The sequence below is a fragment of the Mastigoproctus giganteus genome, chromosome 1 (assembly GCF_048544385.1).
Source record: "Mastigoproctus giganteus isolate SK-2022 chromosome 1, ASM4854438v1, whole genome shotgun sequence".
NCBI lineage: Eukaryota > Metazoa > Arthropoda > Arachnida > Uropygi > Thelyphonidae > Mastigoproctus > Mastigoproctus giganteus.
This window is the reverse complement of record NC_143575.1, coordinates 1584088-1609134: the sequence shown is the minus strand read 5'-3', so window position 1 is coordinate 1609134 and position 25047 is coordinate 1584088. Positions and strand designations below refer to the sequence as shown.

Sequence of the window (25047 nt, the reverse complement as noted above, 5' to 3'; positions counted from 1 at the left end):
TAAGTTCTGAGGTTGCCAGGGGTCCATTATTGTTCCCTATATGCGATTGTCCTGGATGAGTTGTTGAATCAAGAGTGGGTTGGCGTCGATCTGGTGGCTTATGCAGATGATGTAGCCATATTAGTGTGCTACACGAGTACAGTTGGAGCAGATGTCCAGTGGGATGTTGGCACAGATTCAGAGTTGGGCTTCTGTCCACAAGTTGAAAATATCTCAGAACAAGTCTAACTGCATGATGCTGAAGGGTACACTGAGGGATAATAGGAATCCCACCATGGGTTTGGAGGGCTTGCCGTTGGCTTTGCTCCTGAAGTGAGGTGCCTTGGCATACTTTTGGACACCCAGCTCACTTTTCTTCCTCATGTGAAGGCATTGAGGGAGAAGGTGAAGCCCCTGTATGGTAAGCTGCAACGGATAACCAGAGCCAACTTGACATCCCCCATGTGTAAAAATATGTTTTAGAAAATGTAAGGTGTGGTGAGTTATAAGAAAAGTTTTAGCTGTTGGGGTTGTGGGATCGCCAAGTTATATTTGATTGAACATATCTGCTTAACCATCACCAAACATATCACACAGTTGGTACTTAATCTACCAACTGTGTTACTACACTTAAGGTAGGGGAAAATGAAAAGGAACTGGGGTAATTGTGCAGTCAGATATGAATTTCTCTGAGTAATGCAAACAGGCTGCCAGGACAGCTTGTGGGGTTTTGTTAATGATACACAGGAATTTTGCTACCAGGATAAGGAGGTGATTTTCCCATTATATAAGGGAGTAGCCAGGTCACATCTTGAGTACTACATACGGGTCTGAAGGGCCTCATTTTAGGATGTAGATTTGCTGGAACAATTGCAGTGAATGGCAACAACACTGGCAAAGGGAAGAAAGGGGTGGTCTTACCAAGAAAGACTTCAGTTCTGCAAATTGCAGTGTCTGGAGACCAAGCCACCTGGGTCAGATGATCTCATTGACATATTTAAGGCTTTGAATTGATTGAGCAAACTCAATGCTGATGGGATTCTTCCTTTTGCTCAGACTATGCAAGGAGATATAAATTCAAATTGAGGAAGGATGGTTGCAGAATTGATATGGGGAAATTTGCCTTCAGTCAAAAGGTGGTTGATTTCTGGAAAAAGCTTCCATCTGTTATTCTGGGAGTGGGCAGTTTGAATAAATGCAAGGCAGAACTAGGTAAACTACTGCAGCGAATGGATAGGCGAAATGGGATTTTTTTTTTTTTGGAAGATGCTATTAAGCTTGCTTTCTTATATCATTTGGCACTACTAATACTAATTTCTGATTTACATAATTTTGATAAATGTTGCCATTTCTAGAATATTCCTGATGGAAATCAGAATGCTGTATTCATTATTTCTGTCGATTTTTTGAAGTTCAAGTGATCTTTTGAGTAGTTTTTAAATAATGTCAAAATGAAACATTCTCTGGATGTTTCATTTTGGCTATGCTGCAACGTTCATTCACAGTGTTTCAGGAGTCGTTCTCCATAGACAAACTGTATTCAGCACCAAATATCAAAGTGCATGATTTTGTTGTTTGCATACAAAAATTCTTGATAAATAATTCAATCACTGCAACAATAACACCAAAATCTATAACTTCAATTTCCCTATGGGCAAGGATCTTTGAAATACTTTTAGAATTACATACATTATCACTTCTTGATTTATTAATGATACTGACTGTTTTTTTAAACAAAAAGCCTCTTTTCCTTTAGGATTATCATTTAATGCTGAAATCTCATCCTTCTATCTGAATCTGGCTACAATCACAATTTTCGGATTCATGGAAGAACTAGGTAAACTACTCAAGGAAGAACTAAGTAAATATTAATATTTACCTATTTCTTGGTTGATACGTTATAAGTTTACACTTTCATGAGGTGGGTTTCGTTATATTTATCTTGGCATTTAATTAAAAGGTATAAAAGAGGTTGGATGTTATATGGAAAAAGTTTCTTTTCAGCCAATCTCTGAAGAGATTGTCTTAATGCTATTAAAACTGCCATCACAGAATGTATGCAAGGTGATGAAGATATGAAGTCAGATGAGTGGGATAGACATTCTCTTTGAGGATAATCATTATTTGATGTAGAATATTGATCGTCCAGTAATACACTTAATTTGCTCTTTTCATGCTTAGAGAGTAAGCTTGCATTTCGGTCCATATCTGCACAATTACAACTTGTAATATTTTCTAAGTCAGTAAGTATGAATTTTAAGTACCGTACAAGAAATAATAGCATGCATGTCTCATTGGACATTATAAAGTCAATGAGAGGTTCATGATCATTACCTAATTCATAAATAAATCTTTGGAACATCAGATGTGGATTTAAGCGTTGCAGAACATTGATTACATCTGAGCTGTGTGGTTTCCTGAAACAAACAAACAAACAAAAAAAAAAGAAGTTAAATATGTAGTAACAATTCGAAAATTGTAGATATCTTAAAAGTACCACTTATAACTGACACAATATAATAGCGTAGCTTAATGTAATTCATTATGGTACTCACCTTTTTATGATCTGCATTGATATTAGAATAAAATGGATGATAATTTTAAATTTAAGTTAGCGTGAATAAGTTAGGATTTAAAAACAGGATTAAAATATGCGAAAGGAAGTAGAAGTGCACGTCTTCGTCCTTGGTTGTCAATGTTGAAATTGGAACAATTGAAGTTATATGGTTGAAAACAGAAGGCCAATAGCCATAACAAGTGGCTTTCGTTTTACACGTCTTCAGTTGGCAATGGTAGAATGAGAGTGAACGTATGTATTTAAGAAGACTTAAGTTCCCGTGATGCTCCTGGATACACGTGGGAATCTCAGGTGCATGAGATTCCAGACCAGTGCTATGTTATAATAGGGTAGTTTGTAATTTAATACTTGGAGAGTGGAATGGCGGCAAAACCATTCTATAACTAGGGCTTCGTATTGGAAAATTTTAAAACTGGATTTTAATTTGATAATAGGAATGGCTGAATCTACTAAGGGGGTGTGGTTGTGGGATTGAACATGTTGCTAATTCAGTATTGGACTGTCCCGTCCTAAAGCTATTGTAGTGGTAGTATGCACGTGTGTTTGATGTTTTGATGGAACCGTATTTTGTGGTGGTGCTATCAATGTAACAAACATTACAGTTATGTTGACATTTTATTAAGTAGACAATATTATCCATGTCACTAAAGTGGTAATTTTGTGTGTCTTTATATGAGTTGAATAATGAACCTAGTTTATTATAAGATGAAAATGTAACGGTGATATCGGTACCTTTGAATAAACAGCGAAATTGATTGGCAAAATTACTATGGTAAGGGAGGATAATACTTGAATTATTATTAGTAATGTGTTTGGGTGGGTTGTTAATATTATTTTGGACTGTGATAATAGTTTGTTTGATTAATTGAATAGGATATTTCCTAGATAAAAATTTACTTGTAAGATATTGAAGTTCATTATTAAGGTCATAATGTGTGGAACTGTATTTTATAGCATCGTAGATTTGATTATAAAGGACTGCTTTTTTTGTGTTAAGGGGATGATGCGATTCAAAGTGCAAGTATTTGCCCGTGTGAGTATTTTATCTGAAAATTCTTGTTCCTAGTTTTGTATCGCTTCTGTATATAGTGAGGTTTAGAAAATTAATCTGTCCATTTTCTTCTAATTCCAGGGTATATTTTAATCTATTATGCATGGAATTAAAATTTAATGAAAAGATCATTTATTGTGGATTTGTGCCCTATTAAGAGGATATTGTCAGCGTATCATATAAATTATTTAATATCTGGGGGGTACGGTTGTAATATATGATTTTCTAAGGAGGCTAGGTAAATTTCAGATAGAGGGGCTGAGCTCCCTAATCCCATAGGTAGGCCATAGGTTTGCTGGTAAATCTGATTAAGAAATCAGAAGTATCTGGCATCTAATAGAAAGGTTGTGAGCTCTAGTATGCTATTAATTGAGAGGGAAGTGCGATTGGATAAGGTTTTGTCATCTGTTAAGAAATTACGTAAGGTTTGTAATGTTGACGGCAAATGTACATTAATGTACAGTGAGACTACGTCAAAAGAAGCTAGGATGTCATCATTCGTTATTGTAATAGAATTTATTTTTTCAAAGGTTTTGGAGGTATGTTTACTTTGAATTTTGAAAATCTGGTGGGGGGGAGATAATTTTGACCAGGAAGGAAGATAAATTAGTGAAAGGTAATTTGCTAAAGGATATTATGGGTCTTAGTGGGTGGTTGGGTTTATGGAGTTTGGTAATACCAAACATATGTGGTAGAATACTGTTTCGGATGCCAATCCGTTGAAGGGTGTATAAATTAGTTTCATTGTTGGACCTTAATTTCCTTAAAATAATGTCAAGCTTATTTTTATGTTTAGAAATAGTATATGTTATCCAGTTTGTATGTATCTGAATCGGAGAGTATAGATTCCAAAAATATTTTCTAATACGAAGCCTTAGTTATAAACTAGGTTCATTATTCAACTCATATAAAGACACACAAAATTACCACTTTAGTGACATGGATAATATTGTCTACTTAATAAAATGTCAACATAACTGTAATGCTTGCTACATTGATAGCACCACCACAAAATACGGTTCCATCAAAACATCAAACACACGTGCATACTACCACTACAATAGCTTTAGGACAGGACAGTCCAATACCGAATTAGCAACACATGTTCAATCCCACAACCACACCCCCTTAGTAGATTCAGCCATTCCTATTATCAAATTAAAATCCAGTTTTAAAATTTTCCAATACGAAGCCCTAGTTATAGAATGGTTTTGCCGCCATTCCACTCTCCAAGTACTAAATTACAAACTACCCTATTATAACATAGCACCGGTCTGGAATCTCATGCACCTGAGATTCCCACGTGTATCCAGGAGCATCACGGGAATTTAAGTCTTCTTAAATACATACGTTCACTCTCATTCTACCATTGCCAACTGAAGACGTGTAAAACAAAAGCCACTTGTTATGGCTATTGGCCTTCTGCTTTCAACCATATAACTTCAACTGTTCCAATTTCAACATTGACAACCAAGGACGAAGATGTGCACTTCTACTTCCTTGCGCATATTTTAATCCTGTTTTTAAATCCTAACTTATTCACGCTAACTTAAATTTAAAATTATCATCCATTTTATTCTAACATCAATGCAGATCATAAAAAGGTGAGTACCATAAATTAAATTAAGCTATGCTATTATATATGTCATAACAATAAATGAATATAAGTAGCACACACAATTCAAGATTATTTAAGTATTCTGGAGACCTTCAATACACACTTATATGAAAGTTCATAATTAAGTCCTATTTTCAATACTGAAATATATTATTAGTGGTGAATTGGCCTTTTTCTTTGAAAGCTTATGTAGGACTATTAATTAGTTTCCTGTATTTTATCTTTCTACTTTCAAAGATGATTCACTATAGCTGAGATATTAACTCTTACTTAACATGTGCAAAATGGTACACAAAGTTGTACAAAGATAGTAGTAAAAGAAAGTGATGAGATATCCACTATCAATCCAAAGATTGGCACAGTTAAGGACTTAAGGTCAGGGAGACACCTTACAGAGAAATTACCATAACAATATGCATTCTCAAACAACCATTCACAAAAAGGGGCATTTGAGAGTGATATAAACATTAGCAGAAGTGGACTGTCAGCCATATTATTGTTCACCTAATTCTGAAAAAAGAATTAATATAGAAGATATACAGGGTTATTCAAAACGATTCATTCGATTTCAAATGACTATATTTTTGAAGTTTACAAATACAGAGTGATTAGTGATAGATCAACCAAAAAAAAAAAAAAAAAAAAAAAAAACCTGTCCTAGTTTTGTCTCTTACCTTATAAGTGCTCTACGTGACTTCTCATAGTTACATGAGCAACGTCGAGACGATATTCGAATTCCTTCCATACTAGCTCCAGCATGTCCTTTGTCACTGACTCCAAAGCAGTAACAATGTGATTTTTGAGCTCGTTGAGGGTTGTGAGCAATGCTGGCACGTACATAGCATCCTTAACTTTTGGTTATTATCATGAATAGGCAGTTTTATCCTCAACGAAGTGCTCTCTCACCGTTGGATTGGTTGCAGTGGATCCCATGACTTGGTGCTCTACAGCTGGCCCCCTAGGTCACTGGATCTTATGCCATGCAACTTCTTTTGGGGATACGTTAAGAATGCTATGTCATCTCGACATTGCTCATGTAATTATGGGAAGTCACAGAGAACTTGTAGAACAATTTTTCTGGTTTGGAAAACTGCTAGTTTGGAGGGGCAGGGGAGGTCAACACATACATACTTTAATGTCAGCCATAAGCAGAGGCTGAAGTGACTTTTGAATCACATCTATTGGGATATGCAATAGCCTGGAGGAACAGGAGCTGAGAATACAAGGACTGATGGGATGCACAGAGATCAGCAATTATATGAACTATGTTAGAGCTGTTAAAAACACAAACAGGCACACAATCTGTTTACACACTAATGCTATGAGCACAGCAAACAAATCTGATGAATATGAAATACCAGCTGTCATTATTTGAAATTAAAATAAGTTTCAGTAAATACTACAAATAACATCCTCTAGTGCTAGTTAAGTCAAAAGCTGATGTTATAGGAATATCAAAAACATTGTGGATGGATAAAATGAATATGGTCTGTATAATATGTACAGAAAGGACAAACATGAGTAGGCAGAAGCAGTTAGCTTTTCATTTAGACGGTATAACCAGTAGAAATGGATTGCCAGTAAAATCAGCATTAGCATTAGTAGAGGCATTTGATGCAAGAAAGCAAGCTTATGCAGCGTCGGCCAAAAAAAAAAAAAAAAAAAAACACTTCCACTTCACCCCTCTGTTCGTTCGAAATACATGTCCAGCTGTGCCTTAAGCTTATTTAGGCTATCAACTTCCATGAAAAGGGATGGAGGTCTGTTCCACCAACCAACCACCCGCTGGCTAAAGGCAAATTTCCACACGTCTATCCTACATCTGTCTTTCCTCGATTTGAATTTATGCCCTCTCAGGTGATTAGTCTGAACGAGAGGAAGAATCCCATCCGCATTGAGCATGCTCAAACCATTCAATGCTTTATACACCTCTATCAGATCACCTCGCCGGTGCCTAGTCTCCAGACACTGTAATTTGCAAACCTTAAGCCTTTCTTCGTAAGAGCACCCCTTTGTTCCATTCACTAATCTTGTTGCCCTTCTCTGTACTCGTTCCAGCAGCTCTACATCCTTCTTGAAATCACCTCGTTATTCCTGCTAGAAAAATTCCTATATATCATCGACAATACACCATGAGCTACTCTTGCAGCCCGTCTGCACTGCTCAGAGAACTTCATATCTGCCTGCACAACCACCCCCAGGTCCTACCACTGTCAGTGTAGTACCACAGAGTTGATACGCTGCTCTGGGGTTGCTGTTTCCCATGTGTAGTACTTTACATTTGTCAATGTTAAACTTCATTTGCTACCTCTCAGCCCATCTGCTCAACCTTTCCAGATCCTGTTGCAGCAGCATAGTGTCAGTAGTGTCATTGATAACCCTGCCTACCTGTGTATCGTCTGCAAACTTCGACATTAAGCTTGATAAACCATCATCAATATCATTTATAAATACAGAAAACAATAATGGACCCAACACTGAGTCCTGAGGGACTCCACTAATAATATTAGTCCACGACGAGCAGTGTCTATTGATTACCACTCTCTGTCTTCTCCCCCTCAGCCACCCCTTTATCCACAGCAGCAATTTGCCTCCAATGTCACACTGCTCCAATTTGTGCAGCAGTCTTCCATGTGCAACAGTATCAAAAGCCTTTCTAAGATCCAAGTATATAATATCAAAGTTATTCCCTGCATCCAGTTCCTTTGTGACTGCATCATAGTATCCAATCAAATTCGTCAGGCAAGACTTCCCCTTAACAAAACCATGCTGTGTCCGAGCTATAACTGAAGTCTTGTCTAAATGATCCTGCAGTGCTTCTTTAACCAGTGCCTCCATTAATTTTCCTGGAACAGAAGTTAAGCTCACAGGTCTATAATTACTTGTTAGCATTAGCATTAGCATTAGTAGAGGCATTTGATGCAAGAAAGCAAGCTTATGCAGCATCAGCCAAAAAAAAAAAAAAAAAAAACCACTTCCACTTCACCCCTCTGTTCGTTCAAAATACCTGTCCAGCTGAGCCTTAAACTTATTTAGGCTATCAACCTCCACCACAAGGGATGGAAGTCTGTTCCACCAACCAACCACCCGCTGGCTAAAGGCAAATTTCCGCACGTCTATCCTACATCTGTCTTTCCTCAATTTGAATTTATGCCCTCTCAGGTGATTATTCTGAGCTAGAGGAAGAATCCCATCAGCATTGAGCATGCTTAAACCATTCAAGGCTTTATACACCTCTATCAGATCACCTCGCTGGTGCCTAGTCTCCAGACACTGTAATTTGCAAAACTTAAGCCTTTCTTCGTAAGAGCACCCCTTTGTTCCATTCACTAATCTTGTTGCCCTTCTCTGTACTCGTTCCAGCAGCTCTACATCCTTCTTGAAATGAGGCCTCCAGACCTGTATACAGTACTCTAGGTGTGGCCTGACCATCGCCTTATACAATGGAATAATCACCTCCTTATCCCTGCTGGAAAAATTCCTGTATATCATTGACAATACTCCATGAGCTACTCTTGCAGCCCGTCTGCACTGCTCAGAGAACTTCATATCTGCCTGCACAACCACCCCCAAGTCCCTTTCATTCTCTACCACTGTCAGTGTTGTACCATAGAGTTGATACGTTGCTCTGGGGTTGCTGTTTCCCATGTGTAGTACTTTACATTTGTCAATGTTAAACTTCATTTGCCACCTCTCAGCCCATCTGCTCAACCTTTCCAGATCCTGTTGCAGAAGCATAGTGTCAGTAGTGTCCTTGACAACCCTGCCAACCTTTGTATCGTCTGCAAACTTGGACATTAATCCCGATATACCATCATCAATATCATTTATAAATACAGAAAACAATAATGGACACAACACTGAGCCCTGAGGGACTCCACTAATAACATCAGTCCACGATGAGCAGTGTCCATTGATTACCACTCTCTGTCTTCTCCCCCTCAACCACCCCTTTATTCATAGCAGCAATTTGCCTCCAATGTCACACTGCTCCAATTTGTGTAGCAGTCTTCCATGTGCAACAGTATCAAAAGCTTTTCTAAGATCCAAGTATATAATATCAAAGTTATTCCCTGCATCCAGTTCTTTTGTGACTGCATCATAGTATCCAATCAAGTTGGTCAGGCAAGACTTCCCCTTAACAAAACCATGCTGTGTCTGAGCTATAACTGAAGTCTTGTCTAAATGATCCTGCAGTGCGTCTTTAACCAGTGCCTCCATTAATTTTCCTGGAACAGAAGTCAAGCTCACAGGTCTATAATTACTTGTGTCAGCCTTTGATCCTCCTTTGTGAATTGGGGTCACATTTGCACATTTCCAGTCTATGGGTACCTCCCCTGAGTCCAAGGAAGCTCTCATAATTATGGCTAAGGGTTTGCTTACTTCCTTTGCTGCCTCCTTTAATATAACTGGATAGATCCCATCCACCCCAGGTGCCTTTCTTGTGTTTATCTTCAACAGTTTCTCCTCCACTTTACTCCCAGTTATTTCATGATTCTGTAACTTACTGCTAGAGTAGAATACACCTCTGGCATTCCCCTCGCTGAATAACTCCTCATGTGTGAATGTCGATGCAAAATATTCATTTAGTTTGTTAGCCACCTGAGCAGGATCATCAACACTTGACCCATCAATATCAAGTGGACCAATCTGATTCATCCCTTTCCTTCTAGAGTTTACATAAGTAAAGAACTCTTTGCTGTTTTTCTTTGCATCCCTTGCCAAGGATTTCTCATAATCTGCCTTCGCCTGCCTAACCTCCTTTGTAACTTGGTTGCATATCAACTTGTATCTATCATAGGCTTCTGTGTCATGTGTTAATTTGTAAGTATCCCATGCATTTTTCTTCTCTGCCATATGCCTCATTAGTTCATCTGACATCCATTTTGGCCTAAACCTTGAACAATATTTCTTAGTTGGTATGTAAAGCCTAGTAGCTTCCAAGATAAGTTCTTTGAATGCTTCCCATTTTGAATTTGCTGTTGGTAACATCATCAGTTGGTCCCACTGTATAGAATTTAAATACTGTCTCAGTCCATCGTAGTCGCCTTTACGGAAGCAATAACCCTTCCCTTTACCCCTAATGGTAGTTACCTCTTTGAGTAAATCCCACTTCAGCACACTGTGATCACTGCCACCTAGTGGTTCGTTTATCTGCAGATTCTTAATGCATGAAGAATCACTGCTGATAATCAAATCAAGAGTATTACTCCCTCTAGTTGCCTCCCGAACATGCTGATGTAGAAAACAATCATCCAATAAATCCACAAAAGCCCTGCTAGTGTGTGAGTATCCAGCCCCCAAATTCCAGTCAATATCTGGGAAATTAAAATCTCCCATTATAAGACACTCTGATTTACTGGCCCACTCTATTTCCCTGTACAGTTCCTTATTATACTCATCAGAGTCATTAGGCCTATAGCACACTCCTACTCTCAATTTGTGTCAGCCTTTGATCCTCCTTTGTGAATTGGGGTCACATTTGCACATCTCCAGTCTGTGGGTACCTCCCCTGAGTCCAAGCAAGCTCTCATAATTATGGCTGAGGGTTTGCTTACTTCCTCTGCTGCCTCCTTTAATATAACTGGATAGATGCCATCCACCCCGGGTGCCTTTCTTGTGTTTATCTTCAACAATTTCTCCTCCACTTTACTCTCAGTTATTACAAGATTCTCTAGCTTACTGCTAGAGTTGAATACACCTCTGGCATTCCCCTCGCTAAATAACTCCTCATGTGTGAATGTTGATGCAAAATATTCATTTAGTTTGTTAGCTACCTGAGCAGGATCATCAACAGTTGACCCATTGATATCAAGTGGACCAATCTGATTCATCCCCTTCCTTCTAGAGTTTACATAAGTAAAGAATTCTCTGCTGTTTTTCTTTGCATCCCTTGCTAAAGATTTCTCGTAATCTGCCTTTGCCTGCCTAACCTCCTTTGTAACTTGGTTACAGATCAACTTGTATCTATCATAGGCTTCTGTGTCATGTGTTAATTTGTATGTATCCCATGCGTGTTTCTTCTCTGCCATATATGCCTCATTAGTTCATCTGACATCCATTTAGGCCTAAACCTTGAACAATATTTCTTAGTTGGTATGTAAAGCCTGAGTTTCTTGCGGGGTAAAAAATAAGAATAGGAGTATGTCATATGCCAAATGACTGTGATGAGTATAATGAACTATATAGATAAACAGGGTAGATCAGAATTTTAGATCAGAGGATTTTAACTTGACTGAATATGATGAATGGAATTCATGGGTTGGAAAAACACTCAGTAGCAGTGACTCCTTTCATTACGGTGGTCTCCGACAGTTTTTAAATTCTGTACAGTGGGGATAAACTGATGATGTTACCAATAGTAAATTCTAAGTGGGAAGCATTCAAGGAATTAATCGTGGAAGCTACTAAAAGTTTCATACCTATTAAGAAATATTGTTCAAGGTTTAGGCCTAAAGGGTTATCTAATGAACTAATGAGACTCGTAATAGAGAAGAAAAATGCATGGGATGCATATAAATTATCAAGCGACTCAGAAGCCTATGGCAGATATAAGCTAGTCTGTAATCAGGTGACAAAGGAGGTTAAGCAGGCGAAGGCAGATTACGAGCAATCCTTGGCAAAAGATGCTAAGAAAAACAGCAAGGATTTCTTTACTTATATAAACTCTAAAAGGAAGGGGATGAATCTGACTGGTCCACTTGACATCGGTGGTTCGACTGTTGATGATCCTGCTCAGATAGCAAACAAACTGAATGAGTATTTTGCATCTGCATTCACACATGAGGAATTATTAAGGTTTGAAAATGGCAGAAGGCTATCAAACTGTAGCAGGATACTTAATGATTTTGTAATAACCAAAAGCAAAGTGGAGGAGAAATTGTTAAAGTTAAACATAAGAAAAGCACCTGGGGTGTGGATGGGATCTATCCAGTTATATTAAAGGAGGCAGCAAAGCAACTAAGCAAACCCTTAGCCATAATTATGAGAGTGTCCTTGGACTCAGGGGAGGTTCCCACGGACTGGAGATGTGCAAATGTATCCCCAATTCACAAAGGGGAATCGAAGGGTGACACGAGTAATTACAGACCAGTTAGTTTAACTTCTGTTCCGGGAAAAATAATGGAGTCACTGGTTAAAGATGCATTGCAGGATCATCTAGACAAGACTGCAGCAATAATTCAGACACAGCATGGGTTTGTTAAGGGAAAGTCTTGTCTGACAAATTTGATAGGATATTATGATGTGGTTACAATGGAACTGGATGCAAAAAATAATTTTGATATCATATATTTGGATTTCAGGAAAGCTTTTGACACTGTTGCGCACGGAGGACTATTGTACAAATTGGAGCAGAATGCTATAAAGAGTAAGTTGCTACAATGGATAAAAGGATGGTTAAGTGGGAGAAGACAGAGGGTGGTAATCAATGGGTGCTGCTCTTTGTGGACTAATGTTATTAGTGGAGTCACACAGGGTTTAGTGTTAGGTCCACTGTTGTTTTGTATATTTATCAATGATATTGATGAAGGTATATCAGTCTTAATGTCGAAGTTTGCAGATGATACAAAGGTTGGGAGGGTTGTTAATGACAGTAATGGCAGTGTGCTACTGCAACAGGATCTAGAAAATTTGGGCAGATGGGCTAAGAAGTGGCAACTGAAGTTTAACCTTGACAAATGCAAAGTACTGCATATGGGTAGAAGTAACCCCAGAGAAATGTACCAACTGTGTGGTACTACATTTAAGGTGGTAGAAAATGAAAAAGACCTGGGAGTAATTGTGCAGTCAGATATGAAGTTTTCTGAGCAATGCAGACAGGCTTCCAGGGTAGGTCATGGGATTTTGTCAATGATATATAGGAATTTTGCTAGCAGGGAAAAGGAGGTGATTATCCCTCTGTATAAGGCAATGGTCAGGCCATGCCTTGAGTACTGTGTACAGGTCTGGAGGCCTCATTTTAGGAAGGATGTAGATTTACTTGAGCGTGTACAGAGAAGGGCAACAAGATTGGTGAGGGGAATGAAGGGATCCTCTTACCAAGAGAGGCTTAAGTTCTGCAAATTGCAGCGGCTGGAGACTAGGCACCTGCGCGGTGATCTGAATGAGGTATATAAGACCTTGAATGGGTTGAGCACACTGAATTCTGATGGGATCCTTCCACTTGTTCAGATTACGAACCTAAGGGGGCATAAATTCAAATTAAAGAAAAGACAGATGTAGAATAGATGTGTGGAAATTTGCCTTTAGCCAGCGGGTGGTTAATTGCTGGAACAAACTTCCATCTGTTGTTGTGGAAGTTGATAGGTTGAATAAATTTAAGGAGGAACTGGACAGGCATTTGGAGGGAATGGTGTGATTTTTTTTTTTTTTTTTTGGCTGATGCTGCATAAGCTCATACACTTGCTTTCTTGAATCAAATGCCACTGCTACTACTACTACTACCACTATTACCACAATTTCAGAGAGGTACAAGAGAGCAACATTCTTGATATATCATAATCAGTGGTGATTTGTTATGCTTTAAGAACTTTTATGTAAGGGAACTGGTATTTTTAGCAGTAAAGTGTTTTCCCACTTGCTGGGGTGCTGACCTGACACCTCAACCTGAGGGACCGGGGATTTGATATAGTGGTTACCTTCCCCTAACCTTTGCTGATCCAATCCAACAGTTCATCCTGCAAGGCAGCAAGTTGACAATTTGTTTATTTATTTCGTATGATGTGATCAATACATGAAGGAACCAGTTTTTTTTTTGCTTCCTTCGTGTATCGTGGCCGGGATATCTAACCAACCAGTTGGTTCAGCACCATCGTGATATCCAGCCCGAGGCGGGAATCGAACCTGCGACCTTTGGGTTGCCAGGCAGGCACTTTACCTACCCAGCTAGCTCAGTCGGCAAAAAGTTGACAATGCTTATAAGGCAGCATTTCCTTGCCTTGACACAGATGTCATTGAGTTATTGTGGCATTTAAATTGGAATGAGCTTGCCACAGTTCATCCCTCCACACCCTGTTATTTCTGTGGCTTCGGTCCAGGACTGCTTATTGGTTATTCACAGCTAACCCACATACTATGGGCCATTCGCTATCTGCCACATGTGACCCATCTGGTGGCTGAGGCCTTCCCCAAAGGAAGGAAGGTGCACTGTCAGCCACGAGAAAGAGAAATTTGAAAGCCGAAGATGCCCACATCCTGCAACTTTGGAAAATGGGAACGACAAGGAGGCGATCTGCTGTATTAAGTTGAACATAGACAGATGTAAAGGAACTAGGAGGCTACAACCACGGCATACTGATATAAGGTTTATTAAAAGAAATAACTAATGTCAAGCACAAAGGGAAGGGATATTTCATTTGCAGAGTTGAAAGTATCACACTCTCACATATAGTGAGATATAGATAAAAAATGCAAAGTTCTATTAGGAAGAGTTTAGGGAGCTAATAGTAGAGGCTACTAAGGCTTTTTACACCAATTAAAAAATACTGTTCAGGGTGTGGAACCAAGATTGGAACAAAAATTTACATAAAGTTACAACTATTATCAAGAGAAAAAGGAAGGAATTGGCTATCGGTGATATAATAGGCTTAGATTTCAAATTTTTTTCAGTGAAACCAACTGTGATTTTACCAACTGCAAAATCTAAATGGGATACATTCAGAGAATGTAATTGTAGACCTAAATGGACATCACATTAACTGATGAGTTCAGTGGCAGAGAAGAAAATGCACAGGATTATTATAAATTATCAGGGAACACAAAAGCCTACAGTAAGTATAAATTAGACTGCAATCAATATATTGCTTCTACTGGCTGATCATCTTGATCAAGAAAACTAAACAAATCTATTATCCACTGGTTTTTGAGACCAACCAAAATTTGTTTCTTGTTTATAACCCATTGTTCTGTTTTGTAATGTTAATGTACACACAATACCACAAAGTTCATCAGATAAATGCAGTCATGTCACTAATGGAGTTAGGCAGGTTAAGGCATATTACAAGAAGTCTTCGGCTAACAACATGAAGAAAAGTAGCAAAGGACTCTACTTGTGTTAACACCGAAAGGGATGAACCACGTTGGTCTGCTAGATATGAATGACATGACAACTGATAATCCTGTTCAGGTTTCTGACAACTTAAATAACTATTTTGCATCTATAATCACACGTAAAGTTTTCACAAATGGGAATAGCAGAGGTCTATCAAATATTAATTGGGAATTAAATGATTTTATGATAAATGAAAGGAAACTGGAATAGAAATTTTTGCAGCTAAATGTGTGAAAAAAGGCACCTGGGGGCTCATGGAATCTTTCTAATTATATTAAAAGAGGCAACTATAATACTAAGAATATCTTGGATTTAGGGGAAGCCCCTACAGACTTGAAATTTGCAAATGTTTGCTATTCACAAAGATGTCTCAAAGGGTAAAGTGAATAACATACATAAATCTGTATTAGGAAAAATAATGGGGTTAATAAGTAAAGAGGTAATGCAACATCAACTTTATAGAAACAGAGCTATAAGGCAATTACAGCATAGATTGGCTAAAGAGAAACCTTCAGCAAATTCATGCTGACTAATCTAATCAGCTACTACAGTAGACTGTCGAAATAATGGCACACTGAAATCGGTGCTGAAAAAAGAAAATGGCAAGTCACGTGATTACTGTTTTTTAAGTAATCTATTTGTTTAAGTTTGCCATTTTGAAAGTGAATTCTGTACTGATATCATGGATTATATGCTGTTTTACATTTATTTTAAACTAATAACCCCTCACTATGGATCTTAATGTTAATAAACCTCATAAAGAACATTAAAGCTTAGTGACAAACTTGATATAAAAATAAAAAATAGAACAGGAATAAGTAAGAGTGTATTAATGGCAGAGTATAACATTGGATCATCAACATGTTTGTATTTTTTGTGCAGTTAATAAAATTGCATTCTTAATCTCTCTATTTCTTTTTTTTGCCTCATTTTTGCATTAAATAAAATTAAAATAAAACTTTCTAAATAACAGAAAAATCAATATAATAGCATCTTGAAACCCCGAAGATGCAGTTATTTTGAAAGTCTCCTGTATAAGGTTGTTACAAACGAGCTGGATGCAATTCTAATATCGTATACAGTGGTATCTCGGGTCATGAACTTAATTCGTTCTTCGACTCCATTCGCGAACCGAAACAATTTTTCCCATTGAAATTAATGCAAATCCAATTAATCCGTTTGCCTGCCCCAGAAACATATTGTTTTTTGACTTTTTTAGGGATTTATGTGTGGCAAAAATATATAATATAAAATATACAGTATAACTTTACCTTTGTAGTTGATAGTTGCTGGCACAGGTAGATGGTAGAGGAGGAGGAAGACTACTCTTTCGAAGGAGAGTCCCATTCCATAATCACATCAGACATTTCTGGTGTTTTTTTCTCTTGTTTGTATCCTGGGAAATGGTTTGATTGCTGGTGTTTTCACAAGATAACGATCCAGAGACATTTGTCATTTTCTTTAGCATTAGCATTAGTAGAGGCATATGATGCAAGAAAGCAAGCTTATTCAGCATCAGCCAAAAAAAAAAAAAAAAAACCGCTCCCATTTCACCCCTCCGTTCGTTCGAAATACCTGTCCAGTTGAGCTTTAAATTTGTTTAGGCTATCAACTTCAACAACAAGTGATGGAAGTCGGTTCCACCAACCAACCACCCGCTGGCCAAAGGCAAATTTCCGCACATCTATCCGACATCCGTCCTTCCTCAATTTGAATTTATGCCCTCTGAGGTGATTATTCTGAGCAAGATGAAAAATCCCATTGGCATTGAGCATGCTCAAACCATTCAAAGCCTTATACACCTCTATCAGATCACCTCGCCGGTGCCTAGTCTCCAGACTCTGTAATTTGCAAAACTTAAGCCTTTCTTCGTAAGAGCAACCCTTTGTTCCATTCACTAATCTTGTTGCCCTTCTCTGTACCCGTTCCAGCAGCTCTACATCCTTCTTGAAATGAGGCCTCCAGACCTGTATACAGTACTCAAGATGTTGGCCTAACCATTGCCTTATACAAGGGAATAATCACCTCCTTATCCCTGCTAGAAAAATTCCTGTATATCATTGACAAGACACCATGAGCTACTCTTGCAGCTCGTCTGCACTGCTCAGAGAACTTCATTTCTGCCTGCACAATTACCCCCAGGTTCTTTTCATTCTCCACCACTGTCAGTGTAGTACCGCAGAGTTGATACGTTGCTCTGGGGTTACTGTTTCCCATATGTAGTACTTTACATTTGTCAATGTTAAACTTCATTTGCCACCTCTCAGCCCATCTGCTCAACCTTTCCAGATCCTGTTGCAGCAGCATAGCGTCAGTAGTGTCCTTAACAACCCTGCCAACCTTTGTATTATCTGCAAACTTGGACATTAAACTTGATATCCCATCATCAATATCATTCATAAACACCGAAAACAACAACGGACCCAACACTGAACCCTGAGGAACTCCACTAACATTAGTCCACGTTGAGCAGTGTCCACTGATTACCACTCTCTGTCTTCTGCCACTCAACCATCCCCTTATCCATAGCAGCAATTTGCCTCCAATGCCACACTGTTCCAATTTGTGCAGCAGTCTTCCATGTGCAACAGTATCAAAAGCCTTTCTAAGATCCAAATATATAATATCAAAGTTATTCCCTGCATCCAGTTCTTTTGTGACTACATCATAGTATCCAATCAAATTGGTCAGGCAAGACCTGCCCTTAACAAAACCGTGCTGCGTCTGAGCTATAACTGAATTCTTGTCTAGATGATCCTGCAGTGCTTCTTTAACCAGTGCCTCCATTAATTTACCTGGAACAGAAGTTAAACTAACAGGTCTATAATTACTTGTGTCAGCCTTTGATCCTCCTTTGTGAATTGGGGTTACATTTGCACATATCCAGTCTATGGGTACCTCCCTTGAGTCCAAAGAAGCTCTCATAATTATGGCTAGGTGTTTGCTTACTTCCTTTGCTGCCTCCTTTAATATAACTGGATAGATCCCATCCACCCCAGGTGCCTTTTTTATGTTTATCCTCAACAATCTCTCCTCCACTTTCCTCTCAGTTATTACAAAATCATCCAGCTCACTGCCAATGTATACTTTACTTACATCATTCTTCTTCCTGAATAACTCCTCATGCGTGAATGTAGATGCAAAATACTCGTTTAGATTGTTAGCCACCTGAGCAGGATCCTCAACTGTTGAACCATCAATATCCAGTGGACCAATCTGATTCATCCCTTTCCTTCTCGAGTTTAAATATGTAAAGAACTCTTTTCTGTTTTTCTTTGCATCCTTTGCCAAGGATTTTTCGTAGTCTGCCTTTGCCTGCCTAATCTCCTTTGTGACTTGGTTACAGACCAACTTATATCTACCATAGGCTTCCATGTCACCTATTAATTTGTATGTATCCCATGCATTTTTCTTCTCTGCCACATGTCTCATTAGTTCATCTGACAACCATTTAGGCCTAAACCTTGAACAATATTTCTTAGTTGGTATGTAAAGCCTGGTAGCCTCCAAGATTAGTTCCTTGAATGCTTCCCATTTTGAGTTTGCTGTTGGTAACATCATCAGTTGGTCCCACTGTATAGAATTTAAATACTGTCTCAGACCATCATAGTCGCCTTTACGAAAACAAAAACCCTTCCCTTTACCTCTGATGGTAGTTACCTCCTTGAGTAAATCCCACTTCAACACACTGTGATCACTGCCACCTAGTGGTTCATTTATCTGCAGATTCTTAATGCATGAAGAATCACTACTGATAATCAGATCAAGAGTATTGCTCCCTCTTGTTGCCTCACGAACATGCTGATGTAGAAAACAATCATCCAATAAATTCACAAAAGCCTTGCTAGTGTGCGAGTGACCAACCCACAAATTCCAGTCAATATCTGGGAAATTAAAATCCCCCATTATAAGACTCTCTGATTTACTGGCCCACTCTATTTCCCTGTACAATATTTTATTATACTCATCAGAGTCATTAGGCCTATAGCACACTCCTACTCTCAATTTTGATTTCCCTATGCTTATGTCACACCAAACTGACTCGACACTGCCCTGTCCATCGATGTCGACTGGCTTCACTTCCTTGGACTTTATGTGTTTCTTAATTAATAGCATAACCCCTCCTCCCCTCCTGTCCTGTCTATCCTTTCTATACACATTGTATTCCCCAAATTCCAGTTCCGCATTACTTATATCTGTGTGACACCACGTCTCTGATATCCCAACAATATCTGCCTTTGATGTTTTGAGCAATACCTCAAATTCATCAAATTTATTTACCAAACTCCTAGCATTGGTGTACACGCAGGTATACATGCACCTGTTTCTATTCTTAGCTACCCTAACACAACCCATGTGTTTACTTGTACCGCAATGACTCCCAGCAGTCTCTGAAATATCCTGCATCTTGTTTTTCAGGCTTCTGCTCTTTGTTGGATAATTTTCTGAAAATAGGACATCACATTGTCATTTAAAATGTCCACTGCTCTGCTGGTCACAGTTTTGTTAGGGTGATGCTTCTCAATGAAAATCTGCACTTCACTCCACTTGCTACAAATTTCTTTGATCTCAGCACTTGAAACATGTACCACCTCTTCCTCCTTCTCTCCTGAGTGCTCCTCCTGCATAACTTTCATCTGTTCACGTTGCAACTCGAGTTCTTCTGTGTTGAGTTCTTGTCTGCGGTCCTCCACCACATCCTCCTCGTTGACTTCCAAGCCAAAACTCTTGCCAATGGTCACAATCTCATTTACTAGAGTTACATCTGTCTCCTGGAAGTCTCTATCAGGCACACAACCTGGCCAAAGTCTCCTCCAGGCAGAGTGAAACGTGCAGTTAGAGACATTGTTCCATGCCTTATCAATGAGGTTTATGCAGTGGAGGATATGGAAGTGATCCTTCCAAAAACCACGCAGGGTCAAATCCATGTTGTTGGTCACCTGGAAAAAAGAGCCTTTGTATATAACTTCTTGAAGTTGGAAATTACTTGCTGGTCCATGGGCTGGATGAGAGGAGTGGTGTCAGGAGGCAGAAATCTGACTTTTATGAAGTCGAATTTGACATCAAGGTCTTCTTCCATACTTGGAGGATGGGCAGGAGTGTTGTCCATAACCAGCAGACACTGAAGGGGCAAATTATTTTCCTCAAGGTATTTCTTGATAGTTGGCGTAAAAACTTCAGTCAACCACTCCATAAAAAGTAATCTTGTTTATCCAAGCCTTGCTATTCGCTCTACACAATACTGAAAGTTTACCCTTTAGCACTTTATTGCGTTTAAAAGCATGCGGATTTTCAGAGTGGCTAAAAGAGGCTTAATCTTACAATCCCCACTTGCATTAGCGCACAATAAAAGTGTAAGCCTGTCCTTCATTGGTTTGTGGACAGGCAGTAACTTTTCCTCTTGGGCTATGTAGGTTCTTGGCATTTTTTTCCAAAAAAGTCCCGTTTCATCGCAATTAAAAACTTGATGCGGTACGTAACCTTCAGAGTTGATAAAGTTTTGCAAATTCCTCCACATAAGCATCTGCTGCTGTTTTTGACCGAACTAGCTGCCTCTCCAAGCCTAACGACACTATGAATTCCAGTTCGTCAACGAAACTTCTCGAACCAGCCTCTACTTGCTTTAAATTCATCAATGCTAGCATCACTTGTATTCTGCTTTTTTGCCACTAAATCACCGTGCAAAAGTAAAGCCTTCTCGCTATTAGGGCCTCGCTAACACTATCTCCAGTAAGCTGCTTTTCATTAATCCAAACTAACAATAATTTTTCTACTTCTTCTAACACTTGAGACCTTTGCTTCGTTAACATAGTCATTCCTTTAGCCACATCAGAAGTCTTTAGCACATCTTTGTTCTTTAAGATAGTACAGATCATAGATTTAGCCATGTCGTACTGCTTGGCGAGATCAGAAACATGAACACCATTCTCATGTTTAGTTATTGTTTCCTTCGTTTCTACTGTAATACGCTTAGGCTTCTTTCTGTCACTAACACTTTTCACTTTCTTGGGAGCCATAATGAGGGTTAATTTAATGCAAAAAGCAGAAAAAAATTGTATCAAGAACAACGCAACAACAAACAATGTTTACAGCGTGCAAACCTGAGTACAACTGATATCGTTCGCGAGCCAAAAACATGGCACCAAAGCCATGTTTGTGCGTTTGTGCGCCGAGGCATTGTTCTCGGGGTGAGTCAAAATTTGTTCAGAAATTGTGTTAGTAGGCCAATTTGTTTGTCACTAGAGGCGTTCGTGATCTGAGGTACCACTGTACGTGGATTTCAGTATAGCTATTAACACTGTTCCAAATGAATTGATTGCTGTATAAATTGGAGCAAAGTATCATTGCTGTATAAATTGTAGGAATGTAACTTGCCCCAAGCAAATTACTATTCTGGATCAAAGGATAGTTATACGATAGGAGACTCTGTCCCCTATCACATAAATGGCCACTGTTCTTCATAGGCTAATGTTATTAGTGAGGTGCCACAATGTTTGGTGTTGAGGTTTGTTATTGTTTTTAATATTTATTAATAATACTACAGCATGCATAATCTGAAACAGAAGTTTCAGATTATGCTTGCTGATGCATAAAAGCGGAAAAGGTGGTTAATGACATCCATCACTGTATGCTATTTCATGAACTAGTGAAGCTAGGCAGATGGGCTGAAATATTGCTATTGAGGTTAAAGAGTACTAATGTCTAAACACAAGGTACATTTGGACAAAAGTAATTCCAGAATATATAATGTCCCATTTAGGTAGCACCGAACTCAAGGTAGTGGATAAGCAAAAAAAAAAAAAAAAAGACTTACAGATAACTATTGCAGATAACTATTCAGCCCAACATGAAGTTCTCTGAGCAGTGCAGACTTCAGTAGCTCAAAAATAACATTATCATTACACAACTCATGAAGGCAGAATATCACTGGCTAAAAACATGGGCTTTAATGCAGTTGTAGAAGTAGAATAGTTAAAGTTGTTATTTGCTTTTTAGGAGCATTAGCAACTAAGGCCATATTGCTCCGGGATATGCAGTGGTCATTCCCCGACCTTTCCGCATCCTCTGTATTTGGTGGTGATGGGCCCGAACCCCGGTCTAATCAAGAAGTGTGTACTACGCACTGCTGCTCCTTCCCACCTGGCTACGGAGGCGCCCCGAATAGTTAAAGGAGTTGACAAATGAGTAAGTTTTGAGCTGGATCAGGAGCTAGTTTCACTTCAGAAGCAGATAAAATAAATGGCTATCAAGCAGCAGCTATCACTGCAAAACATGACAAAGCTTTGCACAAAGAAGAATGTGTTTTCAATGTTACATTTGAGGTGAGGTCTGAAATGCCTTGTATGCAATAAGATGTTTCAGACTTCAAAGGTACTTCTCCCTCAATATTACATATAATTAATTAGAAACCATTTTTTTCTTTAAGTAGTTTTGTTCAGCATTACAGTTTTTAGGAACATATCTTCTAAAATAAAGAAAGTGAAACCAGTTGTTATTTGGTTTTTAGGAGCATTAGCAACTAAGGCCATATTGCTCTGGGGATATGCAGTGGTCATTCCCTGACCTTTCTGCATCCTCCGTATTTGGTGGTCACTGGCTTGAACCCTGGTCTAATCAAGAAGCGTGTGCTACGCACTGCTGCTCCTGCCCACCTGGCTATGGAGGCGCCGTGAAACCAGTAATAACTGAAAAACATATAAGTAAGAACATCAGACATGATGTTTTTACCTAGTAATGTTAACTTTATTGTAATTTATAAAATAATTTTAACCAAAGCATCCAAAAACTATACACATTTCAAATAAACTTACGGCAATAAAGAGAACTGAAGGTAAAGATGCAGAGAACAATACATTGCTTCTATAAGCTGATCATCTTGATCAAGAAATAACTCTATTATCCACTGGTTATTTAGACCATCTGAAATCTGCATCTTGTTTCTTTCCCATTGTTCTGTTATGCAAGTTCCAATTTTATATAATGTAGGGACAATACCACAACATTCATCAGCTAAATTCAAAGAAATGGAATACACTGAATTTCTGTCTTGACAGAATTATTTGAAAAATATTTTGTTTTAACACAATTCTTTATTAATTTAACAGAATATGCAAAATGCCTCATTTTGAATTAATAAACCAACATCAAAAATACATAATTTGTACCCTGATTATGTCTTATATCAAAAATTCATATTGCATAAATGTACTTATTTTATATGCTCATTAGGCAGTTTGGTAAGAAAATGAATTGCTCACCATGTTTGACAGCTGAAAATCTACACAAAATTTAATGATACTGGATTTGGACAGCTTAGGTTGTAATTTTCAAAAAATACATTAGCACTGGCAAATGATGCAAGAAAAGAAGCTTATACAGCATCAGCCCGAAAAAAAAAAAAAATAAATAAAATAAAATAAATAACACCCCCCATTTCACTTATTCATTCCCTCCAATAGTTTGTCTAGTTCTCCCTTGAATTTATTTAAGCTATCAAATTCCACAACAACAGACAAAAGTTTGTTGCAACAATCAACCCTGCTGGCTAAGTGCAAACTTCTGCACATCTATTCTGCAACCATACTTCCTAAATTTGAATTTGTGCCCTCTCGTGTGTGTCTGGCCTGAGGGCAAGAGGAAGAATCCCATCAGCATTGAGCCTGCTCAATCCATTCAAAGCTTAAACGCCTCAATCAGATCGCCTCACAAGTGCCTAGTCTCCAGACATTCCAATTTGCAGAACTGAAGCATTTTTTAGTAAGAGCCTTTGTTCCCTCACCAATCATATTGCCCTTCTCTGTACTTGTTCCAGCAGCTCCAAATCCTCTCTAAAATGACACTTTCAGAGCTGTTTGCAATACTCAAGATGTGACCATTGCTTTATACAATTGGATAATCACCTCCTTATCCATGCTAGCAAAATTCCTGTATATCATTGACAAAATCCCATGAGCTGTCCTGGTAGCCTGTCTGCATTGCTCAAAGAACTTCATATCTGACTGCACAATTATCTTCGGGTTCATATTCCACTAGCCTAAGTGTAGTACCACATAGCTAGTACGTTACTGCTACTCATATGCAGTATTTTGCCTTTATCAATGTTAAAATTCAATTGCAATTTCTCATCCCATTTGCCTAACCTTTCTAGATCCTGTTGCAGTAGCATATAATAGCAATGTTGCATATCATTACTGTCATTAATCACCCTGCCAACCTTGGTATCATCCGTAAACTTGGACTTTAAGCCTAATATGCCTTCATCGATATCATTGATAAATATATAAAACAACAATGTGCACAAAACAACACCCTTGGGGACTCCACTAATCTTAGTCCACAAAGGGCAATGTCCACTGATTACCTCTGTCTTCTCCCATTCAAACACCTCTTTATCCATAGCAGGACTCAACTACAGACTCAAAAAGCTAACCCCAACAAACATCTTATGGACTACCATAAACCTTGAGACTGATATCGACCACACTCTACCAGTAATGGCAGAGCAGGCAGAAAGGGGACCTAAAGGGGAAGCCACTAGGGAGGTTCCGGCCTCAGATAACCCTAGTTTCCTCCAACCCGTTTGCCCCAGGATTGTATGCCACATTTGTTAACAGGGCATGATTCTCTGAATGCAAAATTGTGCCAACTGCGTCTCACCAGGATCCTAAATGTATCTTTGGAGCTGATGAGGATTGGGCCCATGACCTTTACAACTGGCCCAATTACCATCCCCACAGATGTAGTCTTGTAACTCTAGATTGCTAAAGGTT

The 25047-nt window shown here is 38.6% G+C and overlaps 1 protein-coding gene across 1 annotated transcript in view; it reads right to left on the bottom strand.

The window, feature by feature from the left end:
- Positions 1–1885: 1885 nt before the first annotated feature.
- Positions 1886–25047, bottom strand: part of lin (protein lines homolog) — a 104250-nt gene continuing 81088 nt past the window's right edge. Inside the window, exons 8-9 of the mRNA XM_090378082.1 lie at positions 23089–23287; positions 1886–2396 (exon numbers count right to left, since the gene is read on the bottom strand). Of these exons, the coding sequence (XP_090234208.1) occupies positions 1886–2396; positions 23089–23287 (710 nt within the window). The remainder of the gene's footprint in view (positions 2397–23088; positions 23288–25047) is intronic.